Source organism: Physella acuta, unplaced genomic scaffold (assembly GCF_028476545.2).
Source record: "Physella acuta isolate Inbredline_101_S28 unplaced genomic scaffold, ASM2847654v3 ptg000714l, whole genome shotgun sequence".
NCBI lineage: Eukaryota > Metazoa > Mollusca > Gastropoda > Physidae > Physella > Physella acuta.
Window position 1 is genome coordinate 812890 of NW_026732232.1, and position 15182 is coordinate 828071.

Sequence of the window (15182 nt, forward strand, 5' to 3'; positions counted from 1 at the left end):
GAGTACATCTCTCATGATGTAAGAACATCTATCATGATGTGAGAACATCTCTCATTTTGTGAGAACATCTCTCATGATGTGAGAAGATATCTCATGTTGTGATAACATCTCTCATGATGTAAAAACATCTCTCATGATGTGAGAACATCTATCCTGATGTAAGAACATCTCTCATGATGTGAGTACATCTCTCATGATGTGAGTACATCTCTCATGTGAGAACATCTATCCTGATGTAAGAACATCTCTCATGATGTAAGAACATCTATCATGATGTGAGTACATCTCTCATGATGTGAGTACATCTCTCATTATGTGAGTACATCTCTCATGATGTATGAACATCTATCATGATGCGAGAACATCTCTCATTTTGTGAGAACATCTCTCATGATGTGAGAAGATATCTCATGTTGTGATAACATCTCTCATGATGTAAAAACATCTCTCATGATGTGAGAACATCTCTCATGATGTGAGTACATCTCTCATGTGAGAACATCTATCCTGATGTAAGAACATCTCTCATGATGTGAGATCATCTCTCATGTTTTGAGAACATCTCTCATGATGTGAGAACATCTCTCATGATGTGAGAACATCTCACATGATGTGAGAACATCTCTCATGATGTGAGAAGATATCGCATGTTGTGAGAACATCTCTCATGATGTGAGAACATCTCTCATGATGTGAAAACATCTCTCATGTTGTGAGAACATCTCTCATGATGTGACAACATCTCTCATGATGTGAGAAGATATCTCATGATGTGAGTACATCTCTCATGATGTGAGAACATCTCTCATGATGTGAGTACATCTCTCATGTTGTGAGAACATCTATCCTGATGTGAGAACATCTCTCATGATGTGACAACATCTCTCATGATGTGAGAAGATATCTCATGATGTGAGTACATCTCTCATGATGTGAGAACATCTCTCATGATGTGAGTACATCTCTCATGTGAGAACATCTATCCTGATGTAAGAACATCTCTCATGATGTGAGATCATCTCTCATGTTGTGAGAACATCTCTCATGATGTGAGAACATCTCTCATGATGTGAGAACATCTCTCATGATGTGAGAACATCTCTCATGGATGGGTTGTGTAAAGTGTTTTGGTGAATAATTATTACACTAAGCCAACTGGGTGGGCCTAAAAAACATTGTTTAGACGCTACATGAGGATTTTTGACTACTTTTCTTTCTGGAACTGCTTATCAAAATACTCAGATATGAAATTTATAAAAAAAAAACAACAACTTTGTCTTAAAGCTTTTAAATACTCCAGAAAATAAAAATTAGCATTCAATTTCCTGGTCTGTAAAGCTAAAAGCTTATGCTAATCTTGAAATATCATCTATACCCATTATTATCAACACTTATTAATATAGATTGATGAAAATAAAAGCCATGTTCCAAGATTTTTTTTACTATACAAATTTTTGCTTACAATCCTGATTATCACGAATACTTGTTGTTTTTTTTTTACGGATGCCTGCTAATTTGTTTTGTTATGTATTGATGTTTACAATTTTGTTTTTTTCATAGATAAATAATGCTATTAACAGTGACTGGCCCTGGATATATTTCATAAGTCTCATTATAATTGGCTCATTTTTTGTCCTAAACCTTGTGCTTGGTGTTCTCAGTGGGTAGGTATTTTACACTCCATAGTTAAATAAAAACTTAAGAAATATCAGTTCTCAGTGGGTAGGTATTTGACACTCCATAGTTAAATAAAAACTTAAGAAATATCCGTTCTCAGTGGGTAGGTATTTGACACTCCATAGTTAAATAAAAAATTAAGAAATATCAGTTCTCAGTGGGTAGGTATTTGACACTCCATAGTTAAATAAAAACTTAAGAAATATCCGTTCTCAGTGGGTAGGTATTTGACACTCCATAGTTAAATAAAAAATTAAGAAATATCAGTTCTCAGTGGGTAGGTATTTGACACTCCATAGTTAAATAAAAAATTAAGAAATATCAGTTCTCAGTGGGTAGGTATTTTACACTCCATAGTTAAATAAAAACTTAAGAAATATCCGTTCTCAGTGGGTAGGTATTTTACACTCCATAGTTAAATAAAAACTTAAGAAATATCAGTTCTCAGTGGGTAGGTATTTTACACTCCATACTTAAATAAAAACTTAAGAAATATCAGTTCTCAGTGGGTAGGTATTTGACACTCCATAGTTAAATAAAAACTTAAGAAATATCAGTTCTCAGTGGGTAGGTATTTGACACTCCATAGTTAAATAAAAAATTAAGAAATATCAGTTCTCAGTGGGTAGGTATTTGACACTCCATAGTTAAATAAAAAATTAAGAAATATCAGTTCTCAGTGGGTAGGTATTTTACACTCCATAGTTAAATAAAAACTTAAGAAATATCAGCAGTTTTCAATTAAAGCAGTCTTGATTCAGTGCTATTCTAATAATAAAATGTAATGAGTGATAGACTTTGTTCTGATGAAACATTTTTCTAAATGCCAGAGAGTTCTCTAAAGAAAGGGAGAAAGCAAAAGCCAGAGGTGACTTCCAGAAACTGAGGGAAAAACAGCAGTTGGAGGAAGACCTCAGGGGGTACCTGGACTGGATCACCCAAGCAGGTAAACAATTTTAGATCACTCAAGCAGGTAAACAATTTTAGATCACTCAAGCAGGTAAACAATTTTAGATCACTCAAGCAGGTAAACAATTTTAGATCACTCAAGCAGGTAAACAATTTTAGATCACTCAAGCAGGTAAACAATTTTAGATCACCCAAGCAGGTAAACAATTTTAGATCACCCAAGCAGGTAAACAATTTTAGATCACCCAAGCAGGTAAACAATTTTAGATCACCCAAGCAGGTAAACAATTTTAGATCACCCAAGCAGGTAAACAATTTTAGATCACCCAAGCAGGTAAACAATTTTAGATCACTCAAGCAGGTAAACAATTTTAGATCACCCAAGCAGGTAAACAATTTTAGATCACCCAAGCAGGTAAACAATTTTAGATCACCCAAGCAGGTAAACAATTTTAGATCACCCAAGCAGGTAAACAATTTTAGATCACCCAAGCAGGTAAACAATTTTAGATCACCCAAGCAGGTAAACAATTTTAGATCACCCAAGCAGGTAAACAATTTTAGATCACTCAAGCAGGTAAACAATTTTAGATCACCCAAGCAGGTAAACAATTTTTGATCACTCAAGCAGGTAAACAATTTTAGATCACCCAAGCAGGTAAACAATTTTAGATCACCCAAGCAGGTAAACAATTTTAGATCACCCAAGCAGGTAAACAATTTTAGATCACCCAAGCAGGTAAACAATTTTAGATCACTCAAGCAGGTAAACAATTTTAGATCACTCAAGCAGGTAAACAATTTTAGATCACCCAAGCAGGTAAACAATTTTAGATCACCCAAGCAGGTAAACAATTTTAGATCACCCAAGCAGGTAAACAATTTTAGATCACCCAAGCAGGTAAACAATTTTAGATCACCCAAGCAGGTAAACAATTTTAGATCACCCAAGCAGGTAAACAATTTTAGATCACTCAAGCAGGTAAACAATTTTAGATCACTCAAGCAGGTAAACACAAATTTAGATCAAACAGCTAAACAAACAATTTAGATCACTCAAGCAAGTGAATTAATATATGCTTGGTGTGACACATAAACAATTGAGTGATTTTAAAATTTGTTAATATGAACTTTGTGGTCAATGTTAACTAGAATGTTATTTGAACTTTAATGTCGATGTTAACTAGAATGTGAAACGAACTTTGATGTCTCACAACTTATTCTCCAGAGGATATAGATCCTGAAGTTGAAGAAGAAAATGAAGAGGGAGCAACACCGAGGCATTGTAAGTGTTTGAACATCTGACAGTATCATCGTACAAAATGGGCTCGCTAACTTCATGTACTTTACACATATCGATTACAGAACACAATTTTAAGTACTTTACAACTATTTGTAGTACACGATGGGCTCATTCATGTTAAGTACTTTACACCTATCAGTTGTAGGACACAATGGGTTCTGCCTAAGACATACAATGGGCTCTACTGCACACTTATATACTTTAGCAGTTATATACTTTAGCAAATGCCAAGATTTTCACCCATTTCATTGGTAGATAAAACTGCCAGGTAAAAATGTGCTCCTCTCATCTCATGTTATTTTAGCCAATATTTTTTTAGTTTATTCAAAGATCCTAACCCAAAACCGTGAGGTAAGCTCGCCGTGCCAACAGACAAAAGTGCTAGGAAAATAATTTGCTGAACTGCTCAGTTTATCATTTATTATCTCTCTTTTGCTTATTCTAAAGCCTGCTGGATTTTTTCCTTTGGTAAGTCTATTCTTTTCAGCTTAACTAGCTAGGTGGTTAGCACCGTGGAATGCATTGCCAGGTATACAATAGCAGCTGAGATAGCGGGCAATAATCAGTTTATATTATCAGCTATATACCTTCTCAAGTGTATTACCATATTCTTTACTATTAAAACTTATATTCATTTTATAATTCATACCTACATTTGGCATCTTTTCTATAACATTATTCTCACAAATTCTTCTAGGTGACAGCGCTAATTTTTTAAAACTTACCAAAGTGATATTTGTCACTATTCTCTTTTTATAGAACAAATGGATTTTCTTAAAACAGGTATATTTCTTTGCTATAGATATTGTAAATTAGAAACTGCTTAGAATTTAGTTTTTCCAAATGCCTAGGATAGTGTGCAAAACATCTGTTTGCAAGTCACTAAAGCTAATGAAAAAAAACAAGAAGAGGAAAAGTAATGATTTTCTCTGGTAGTTGTTTAAATCTGGATCAACAAAAATTATTTGAAAATAATGCAATTGTTGTAGTTAAAGTCAAAAGTTGAATGAGTCTTCTAGGAAGGGAAAAGGCTAGTAAGTTAATTACAGTTTCAAACAATAGATACTGCTTCATAAGTCAGATAAGAAAAATGTATTGTTAAAAGCCTTCAGTAAAGAACACAACAAAAAATGCTTAGATCTTCTGTGTTTTTAAAATATTATTACGCCCACAGTTAAATTAAAAACCTAATTCACTGATATTTCTGAGATTCTTCTGTTTTTAAAGTTGGAGCTAAGTTATTTGATCCAATTTTCAAGCCAAAGAAATACATTAGCGCTATTAGGTACCTACACCATTAAGCTATAGCTAGGCAGCGTCAAACAGTAATTTTATGAAACTCTACCTTGTGAAATCCCAAAGATTTCATTGGCATCATCTTTACTATGTAGAAAACCCACATTGTGGACCATCATTGCAATATTGCCTGAGAGATCATTCATTCATTTGCCTGGTTGTAACATATCTATTAGACTGTAACTTGTCTTACCATATCTATTAGACTGTAACTTGTCTTACCATATCTATTAGACTGTAACTTGTCCTACCATATCTATTAGACTGTATCTTGTCTTTTTCAGTTGATGAAAAGAAAAAAAAATGTAGATATTTTGTTGTAACTCTTTTTATTTTAGTTTTTAATGAAAGTTAGCAAGTTAGGAAGTCGCAGAAAGAAAGACTTGCTAGGACATGGTTAAAATGAGTTCAGCAAAACAAGTAGATTTTGTCTGTTGGCACACCTTGTATCTACTACTTTATTGACACCATTTATCAGCTATTTGACTTACTCCACACTGTACTTAACCTTTTATTTCTTTCAATTTTAATTTGAATGCTTGAATTTTATTTTAATTTCCAATGTGAACCTGTGTCATAGATTTGACTCTATGAAATAGATTGATGATCAGACTACTACTTTGTTGTTGTAATTTTTGTTTCTTAGAATCCCCCCTCCCTTTCCTTCCCTACTATAGTGAGAAGATAGTCTATGGGACCAATGTTAGCATGATCCTGGTGAATCTGGCTTACAAAAGCTGCTCAAATTTCTGCTCATCATATGGTCTTCCTGGTGTTTTTTTTTGTTGAGCTAACGAATTTCTTTTAAAAACTTTTTATTTATTTAATATTTTAAAATTTAAAACTAACAACAATTTTTTCCCTATTTTAAAATGATTTCAATGTATGCAAAGAGTGAGATGATCGTAGCGTTGTTTTTAAATAGTTTTAGAGTTTGACTGTGATACTTTAAAATAGTTTTAGAGTTTGACTGTGATACTTTCAGCTAAAATTGCAAGTGATATTGACTCAGTGGATAAGGTGGAAGAGGGAGAGAATGCTGAAGTTCAGCAGTCGTGGTTCCAGCAGAAAAGGCCAGTTATCTTAGCCTAATAACAGATACATTAAACCTACTTTAGTTATTAAAGGATACAGTTGTTATACAACTAGCTATTCATTATAAATATTAACTCTTAAAGACTGGAAGTATTTTCACATTTTACTGGAATTATTTTTTCCCTCAAGATTTTTTCATTACCTTACCACGAAACAACTTATATCTTTATATCCATTTATTTAAATCCCACACATTAGTGATATAAATTAATCATAACGAACACCCTACACACTAATACTAAATTTAGGGAACTATTTATTTATTGAAAAAGAAAATGACTAAGTTTTAAAGAAGAGAAAATTAAGTGTGGAAAAACATTCTGCTTCTATTGGGAAAATTATTGATAAAAATAATTTTTCATTAGTTCTTCTTCTCATAAAATGAAAGTATGTCTATTTTTCTGCCTGAAACATGGACTGGATAAGTATTAGAATAAATACAAAAATGTTTGGTAAATTTTGTCAATGGGCTTACGTAACTGTTTAGAGGTGGTAGCTGAATGGGATTCTGCAGTTTTAAAAAAACTTATTTTGCAAGTGCTTTTACCAAAACAATTATATAAAATACCAAATCAACCAAACTGGAAAATAATAAAAAGTAAAGACAACTGTCAATCACAGCTGGCGATAGCATGACCTAGATTTACAATTAAAAACTTAGATTGGGCAAAACAACAAATTAAATAGATAAAATGTAGTGGACACTGGGAGCATTGTTACAGTCTTAAAGAGTCAATATATAAATTTTTAAAAATTATAAATATTACTATATATACCATGACACACAAAACTGTTTAGATACCTATGTAGTTCTAGAATATCATTTAAAAAAACAACGTTTGATTACAATTTAAGATTTGTTATTGCAGGTTACATTTTCAAAAGTTGAACAGAAGATATAGGAGATTTTGTCGAAAGATAGTCAAATCACAAGCCTTTTATTGGGGAGTCATTATCCTGGTCTTTCTCAACACAGTGGTGCTCACATCAGAACACTATGGACAGCCTCCCTGGCTGGACGACTTCCAATGTGAGACTTGCTGCCTTAAAAACTTTGGTTCAACTGATGAAATATTCCCCTCCTTCCTCACCAATCACCAGCAAATTCCGTATCCGTTGGTTCTTCAGTTCTTTTTGTCCTTTTCTTCCTCACCAATCACCAACAAATTCCCTATCCCTTGGTTATTCAGTTCTTTTTGTCCTTTTCTTCCTCAGCTATAACCAACATGTTCTTCGTTGTCCTCTTCACTGCGGAGATGCTGGTCAAAATGTACAGCCTGGGTTTTCAGGGCTATTTTGTTTCACTCTTCAACCGGTTTGACAGCTTTGTAGTGGTGTGCAGCATCCTGGAGGTCATACTGCAGAAAACCGATGTCTTTCCACCACTGGGCATTTCTGTGCTCAGGTGTGCAAGGCTTCTGAGGGTATTCAAGGCCACAAGGTAGGCTGACCTCATGTTTGTCCTTGACCAGCAAATACTAAGAGTTTTAGTTTGGACCCTTCATTTATAATGTAATTCTTTTGAAATACTAAATTCTTGTAGGCCTATTTTAAAATTGACTTGACGTGGATTAAAAATAGTTCAACACCATTTTAATGTGAAATATTGATGTTTAAAAAATTAAAAGTAATAACATAAGGGGCAAGTAATTTAAATTTTGTGAATCTTTTAGCTACGATAATTGCTTATTGAAACACTCAACATTTAAAAAAAATGTAAATTATAAAAATTCAACATAAAATGTAATTATTTTCTTTTTAAATGTGCGTCTCTATTGACCCTCACCCCCAAGTTATAATAAATGAGATTTCTGCTTCAGGTACTGGTCATCCCTGAGAAATCTGGTAGCCTCCCTGTTGAACAGTATGAGATCCATTGCCAGCTTGCTGCTGCTCCTCTTCTTGTTTATTGTCATCTTTGCACTGCTGGGCATGCAACTGTTTGGTGGCAAGTTCAACTTTAAAGACAGCCCAAAGCCTCGCAGCAACTTTGACACATTCTGGCCCTCGCTGCTCACAGTCTTTCAGGTGGCTATTCACACATTCAAGACAACTATTTGTCTCTTACATACAGCAACTTTGACACATTCTGGCCCTCGCTGCTCACAGTCTTTCAGGTGGCTATTCACACATTCAAGACAACTATTTGTCTCTTACATACAGCAACTTTAACACATTCTGGCCCTCGCTGCTCACAGTCTTTCAGGTGGCTATTCACACATTCAAGACAACTATTTGTCTCTTACATACATGCTCCAAGTGGCTGCCTGTTAAGCATAAGTTATTCAAACATTATTTAACTTTTTTCTTTTATTTCTTACTTTCACAAAGGGTAGAATCATTTAAATTTTATTCTTGTTCTAAAATTATGAAAAATAAATGTGTAAGTGTAATTACATGAATTGTAAAATGTTTATTGTTTAAATAAATATTTTGTAAAATGAATATTATGTAAAATATATATTGTAAAATGAACTTGCAGATCCTTACTGGTGAAGACTGGAATGCTGTGATGTACGATGGGATTCGAGCTTATGAAGGTGTTAAATTCCCTGGAATATTAGTGTGTTTATATTTTGTTCTGCTGTTCATTATAGGTAACTGTATCCTTGACATACACACACTCACAAGTCAATTCTCTGAAATTTTTTGCATCAGCTAAGAAATGTGTAACAATTTTTTTTAGGTTTTTTTCCTTGACCAATGTCTAGATATTCTGCTAAATGTATTCTTGGCCATTGCTGTTGACAACTTGGCAGATGCTCAAAGCTTGACAGAAATTGAGGAGGAGAAAGAGGAAGAGAAGGAGAGGACCAGGTCATTAAGGCGGTCAAAGAGCAGAAGTCCAACTAAAGACCAGGAGGTAATTAACAATTAGTATCACTATGTGGATGTGGAGCGGTCTCCAACAGTAAGTGACATGGCGACCACGGATCCAGGCACGGATCAGTTACCCCCCAGTCATTACCCCCTAACCATTACTCCCTAAATAACCCCTGGATGAATTTCCATAACTCCCCCCTCCCCCACGCTATCAATCTACATATCCAGGTCATTTAGTAAGAATCTAAGAATTTTTTTTTTAAATTACGAGCAATACAATTAGTGAAATTAAAATTAATTAAATTAATTAATTTAATTAGGCTTTATTTATAATGTAACTGAAACAGTGATATTGAAAAAAAGTGGCTCCAGTGATTGTGCTGAATTTATTTTTTTCACATTTAAAATACATTTTTAATTGAAATAACTTTTGAAGTAGAATTTTGGTAACCTTTTTCTGTGATAAAAGTTGTTTGTTAATATTAGAAAACTATTATGCTATTTAATCTCATACATAATAAACTCAGACCAATTTTGTGTATATAATGCTTTTTTATAATTTTTTTTTAATCTATGTATGTATTTTAAAATAGGTGCCTTGGTTGAAAAAAGCGTCGTTCATTCGCCTAGTCATTGGAGAAGTAAAGTAGTTTTTATAGCATGGTAAATTAATTTTTTATCTTACAGGGAGGAGAAGAAGAAGGGCTGGATGTGAATGGAAATGATGAGGCTGGTGAACCCAACCACCTGAGTAGACAGCCTAGTTCAAGGAGCAGGAGGTAACTCTAGATTACTCTTGTTGATTTGGGTATCATTCTTGGAAAAATCTGGCACTCACAAGTAAAATATTCCTACAGGTCGTACAGGAAGGAGAGCACAAGCAGTGATCAGCGAAGTCACCTCAGCCCTGAGCACAATCTAAGTGGGGAGTACAGGGACACCCACACAGCCAGGGGTAAAATTCACATTCCCCAGGATTCTCATTGTTTGATACATAGTTTTATCAATACTTCGTTATAGATTCAATATTTTTTATATATGGTGTCTAAAGGTTTCATATTCTGAATTTCTGACACATGAAGAAGTACATTATTACCTACTGAACATTTTAATCTATTTCAATGACTAGATATATTATTACAGTGTTATCATTAAGAGAATTTTATAGTAATCCATGAAACTACTAATATATATATATATATAGGCCTATATATATATATATATATATATATATATATATATATATATATATATATATATATATATATATATATATATATATATATATATATATATATATATATATATATATATATATATATATATATATATTTGGAAAGTGAGTAGTAAATTATGTTACAATTTGTAATACATTTATCTGTGTTTACAGAAGATGATGAAGAGGAAAATGAAGAGGAAGTGGAAGAAGATGAAGGGACAGAGTGTACAGGTACAGAAGATGACCAAGGAGAAGAAGATGAAGATGAGTCCCCATCATCTGCCCGACCACGCAGGATGTCTGAGGTCCACATCTCCTCCCGTGTCAGGCCTATCCCACCATTCTCTTCACTCTTCATGTTTGCCCCAACCAACAAGTGAGTACTTCATTTATGTGGGACAAGGTCACATTTTATGTGGGACAAGGTCACAGAACAAGTACAACCTAAGCACAGCTGTTGTGAGATTTTATCAGTTCTACCAAATCCCCACTGAAACTCATTTTGTGCTGCACATCACACTCTCTTCTTACCTCCACACACAGAGATTTCTTACACTAAATATTAGCACTCTCCAACTACTATTTTTGTTGTAACGTTGTATACATAGAAATGTATTTTTGCTTTTCAGATTCCGAATCATCTGTCACAAAACATGTAACCATTCATATTTTGGTAATGTGGTCCTTGCCTGCATTCTGATCTCCAGTGCCATGTTAGCCGCTGAGGATCCTTTGAAAAGTGAATCGCCTAGAAATATAATTTTAAACAAATTTGATTACGTCTTTACTTCAATTTTTACCATTGAAATTATAATCAAAGTAAGCACACTTTGTTGTATTAATCATTGTTGTAAATGTTGTAAATGTTTAACTTATGACAAAAGTAATGAAAAAATGTCTAAAAAATCATTTTAACAAGTTTACATATAGCAGGGTGTTTATATTTCTCTGAACAAAAAACAAACTGGACATCAGTTACATTTTGTAGACCAGCATTTGTGTAAGATGTTATTGTCTGTACAACTGACATTGTCTCAAGTTGTGTTGAATTTTGTTTCAATTAGATCATCACCTATGGCCTTATGCTGCACAAAGGTGCATTCTGCCGCAGCTTATTCAATATTCTGGACTTACTAGTTGTGGCTGTGTCACTGATTTCCTTTCCTATAGAGTAAGTGGGTTTTCTTTTTTTAAACTTGTATAACCACAGTGCAACCTAGCCTTGTTAACTTATTTAATTCCTCTCATCACATAGTGACGTAACACTGTTAACAACTTTTGTTCATAAAATCACATAAGATTTAATTCCTCTTACCACACAGCAACCAAGCCATTTCTGTTGTGAAGATTCTCAGAGTGTTGCGAGTGTTGAGACCTCTGAGAGCTATCAACAGGGCCAAAGGACTTAAGGTTGGTACAGATCAGTTGTACAAAGGTTTAAATCCCAGAGAGAAAGTAGTTTCTTCACATGTCTAACCATGGCTTCCAGCAGCTAGATATAACAATTTTTTTCAATGTGTTCTATTAAATTACTGTTTACAATAGTTTGTGACCAAAGATTTTGTTAAAATTTTGTTTACAATAGGATGTGACCAACTGACCAAAATTTAATCTCCGCAGCATGTTGTCCAGTGTGTGATTGTGGCACTCAGGACCATCTACAACATCATGCTCGTCACATTTCTACTCAATTTCATGTTCTCTGTCATGGGGGTTCAGCTCTTTAAGGTAAATATTCTTTTATCATGTTCTCTGTCGTAAGGGTTCAGCTGTTTAAGGTAAATATTCTTTTATCATGTTCTCTGTCGTAAGAGTTCAGCTGTTTAAGGTAAATATTCTTTTATCATGTTCTCTGTCATGGGGGTTCAGCTGTTAAAAGTAAATATTCTTTTATCATAATCTCCGTCATGGGGGAACTATTTAAAGGAAATAGTTAACAAAAAACAATAGCTCCCATTAGATGCAGAAATTAACTGAGACTAGAACTTTAGATAGAACTCCTCACTTTCACCAGCTAAAATACAATTTTTTGACCTCTTAGGGCAAGTTTTATTTCTGTACAGATGAATCAAAACTAACAGAAGAGGAATGCCAGTAAGTTAAGTTTTCTACATAAGATCTGTCTCTTAAGTGGGCATTATATTATATATTTGAATGAACTTTGAAAAAGGTGATGAGTAGGTTAATGATTTGAAATAATGTTTTGCTAGTGTATCAATAAAAATTTGAAAGTTATTGAAACCTAATAAAAACATACCTGATTGCTAAATCAAAAAACCTCTTTATATTTCAGGGGTCAATTTATTAGCTTCAAAGGTGGAAATTATGATCAACCAGAGGAAAATAAGAGGGAGTGGGTTAAAAATGATTTTAACTTTGATGACGTGAGGAATGGAATGTTGACTTTGTTTACTGTTGCTACCTTTGAAGGATGGCCATCGTGAGTTTCTTTCATTGTTTTGTGTGTGCATTTGTTATTTATACCAACATTATAGTTGTATTGCTAATTTGTTATACCATTGTTTTAGTCATATTGCCAGTTTGTTATACCAATGTTTTAGTCATGTTGTCAGTTTGTTATACCAATGTTTTAGTCATATTGCCAGTTTATTATACCAATGTTTTAGTCATATTGCCAGTTTATTATACCAATGTTTAAGTCTTGTTGCCACTTTATTAAACCAATGTTTTAGTCATGTTCCCAGTTTGTTATACCAATGTTTTGATTTTTATATCCAGGTTGCTGTACAAGTCCATAGACTCCTATGATGAAGGCAAAGGTCCCATCCAGAACAACAAGCCAGCCCTAGCCATCTTTTATTTCATCTTTATCATTGTCATCGCCTTCTTCATGATGAACATATTCGTGGGTTTTGTCATTGTCACCTTCCAGAACGAGGGGGAGCAGGAGTACAAAAACTGTGAGCTGGACAAAAATCAGGTCAGTTGAGCCACATCCTTTTATAGAATAACTCTCCAGAATGAGGTGGAGCAGGAGTACAAAAACTGTGAGCCCCATTATTTTATAGAATAACTCTAGAATAACTAGAGAAAATTTTGATCAATTATAATAATAATTAAAAAAGTTATTTCAATGTTAAAAAGGTAAATAAAATCCAAGATGGCCACCACTCCCATGGCAATATTTTTTTGCCATTTTTTATTTTTCAGTTATAACTATATGCTAAGTATGATAGCATTAGGTTAAGAAATAAGCATTTTTGCTAATTTGGTACTGATCACCCGCCCATGACCTTAAAAGAGTCCAAAGTGTTTAGGATGATAACATAATAAATGTTTATTTTCTTCTTCTAGCGCAAGTGTATTGAGTTTGCTTTGAAAGTGAAACCAATCAGACGCTACATTCCAAAAGCAAGATGGCAGTACAAAATCTGGTGGTTTGTCACCTCACAAGCCTTTGAATATGGTATATTTGTGCTGATCATGACAAATACAATCACCCTCGCCATGAAGGTATTTCTATTCTCTAACCAGTTCTAATCTATGCTTTACTTATATCAAGTTTTTTACCCTAATTAGAGCCAAATGATAAATCCAAAATGCATTTATAATTTTTAAACACATGAGATATTTATCTTTATATTTTGAGATGTGAGTGTATTAGACTTGTATATAATATATACAGTTCCATAGATAGCACAACTTGCATGGTAGTGTGTCATTCACTTGTTGGTATAGACCACTTATCTTCATCTGTGAGGTTGGAGCAATTCGTGCTAAATTTCAGGAGGAAGATTTCAGCACTATCACCAGGGAAATACAATTGACAATTTCTAAGCAATGGAAAAATGTCTGTTGGCAGGGTAGCAACTGCAAGTTGAAAGCTCTACACAGAGATGTGGAATGTGTCCAAATTCTAGCTTAGATATATATAGATATAACAGAATTGTGGTGGCAGCTCCCCCTCAATTAGATCTTATGTTTGAGAGATCCACAGGATTATTACATAATCTGTCCATTTTTATTTCTTATTATGACTCAGACTGTAAAATGTAATTTTTGTGTGTTCTTATATTATAACTTTAATAAAATTATTTAAAACAAAATTCCACATGAAGACATAAAAAACAAAATAGCATAAGGCATTTACTGCAGTTTATATGATCCATTTCAAAGGTAGTTTCCAAGCTTTTTTCCTTATTGTAATGTTCTGGATTGTATCTGAAGCCTTCAGCTTATATTTGTTCTGTTCCACAGTACTATGGCCAAAGTGCAAGCTACTCAGCCGCTCTGGATTACCTTAATATTATATTCACTGGTGTTTTCACTGCAGAATTTATCCTCAAACTGGCAGCATTTAGATTCAAAGTAAGTTTACTTACAAGCAAAAGCCGAGGTGTACATTTTATCCAAATAATTGTCATAATAGATGGACCTTCTGCTCATTACACTTTACTTTGTTCTACTATTTAATTTAATACAGTTAATTTGTTCTTTATTTTAAAATATATTACATATAATGTCAAATATTTTATATTTAATAAGCCTATTTAGACATATCCTACATTAGTTGTATATACTGTTCATCATATTATAACATGAGAAACTAAAAAAAATACACTTATTCCCTAGAACTACTTTGGAGATGCTTGGAACGTTTTTGATTTCGTCATTGTGTTGGGTAGTTTTATTGACATTATCTACTCTGAACTTAGTGTAAGTATAGACAATTTTAAAAATGTCTGTGAATGTAGCTTCTGCCAACAGCAACACTATAACCCAAACATACAACCATAACATCAGGTATTGTTTTTCACCATTTGGGATCTGAAAATAACTTAAATAATAGCTTAAACAGCAACACATTGATACAGCTTTTTACTTGATCAAGCCAATCAA

The 15182-nt window shown here is 33.5% G+C and overlaps 1 protein-coding gene across 7 annotated transcripts in view; it reads left to right on the top strand.

Moving 5' to 3' along the window:
- LOC131949797 (muscle calcium channel subunit alpha-1) overlaps positions 1-15182 on the top strand; it is an 82344-nt gene that overhangs the window by 37025 nt on the left and 30137 nt on the right. For all 7 annotated transcript variants that reach the window (XM_059311756.1, XM_059311753.1, XM_059311757.1 and 4 more), the window contains exons 8-29: positions 1561-1664; positions 2508-2623; positions 3815-3871; positions 6171-6258; positions 7150-7310; positions 7496-7721; positions 8101-8308; positions 8763-8883; positions 8992-9143; positions 9791-9882; positions 9961-10058; positions 10494-10698; positions 10952-11141; positions 11387-11493; positions 11645-11732; positions 11943-12050; positions 12364-12416; positions 12616-12762; positions 13062-13263; positions 13638-13796; positions 14541-14651; positions 14916-14999. In XM_059311756.1, coding sequence (XP_059167739.1) covers positions 1561-1664; positions 2508-2623; positions 3815-3871; positions 6171-6258; positions 7150-7310; positions 7496-7721; positions 8101-8308; positions 8763-8883; positions 8992-9143; positions 9791-9882; positions 9961-10058; positions 10494-10698; positions 10952-11141; positions 11387-11493; positions 11645-11732; positions 11943-12050; positions 12364-12416; positions 12616-12762; positions 13062-13263; positions 13638-13796; positions 14541-14651; positions 14916-14999 — 2877 coding nt within the window. The remainder of the gene's footprint in view (positions 1-1560; positions 1665-2507; positions 2624-3814; positions 3872-6170; positions 6259-7149; positions 7311-7495; positions 7722-8100; positions 8309-8762; positions 8884-8991; positions 9144-9790; positions 9883-9960; positions 10059-10493; positions 10699-10951; positions 11142-11386; positions 11494-11644; positions 11733-11942; positions 12051-12363; positions 12417-12615; positions 12763-13061; positions 13264-13637; positions 13797-14540; positions 14652-14915; positions 15000-15182) is intronic.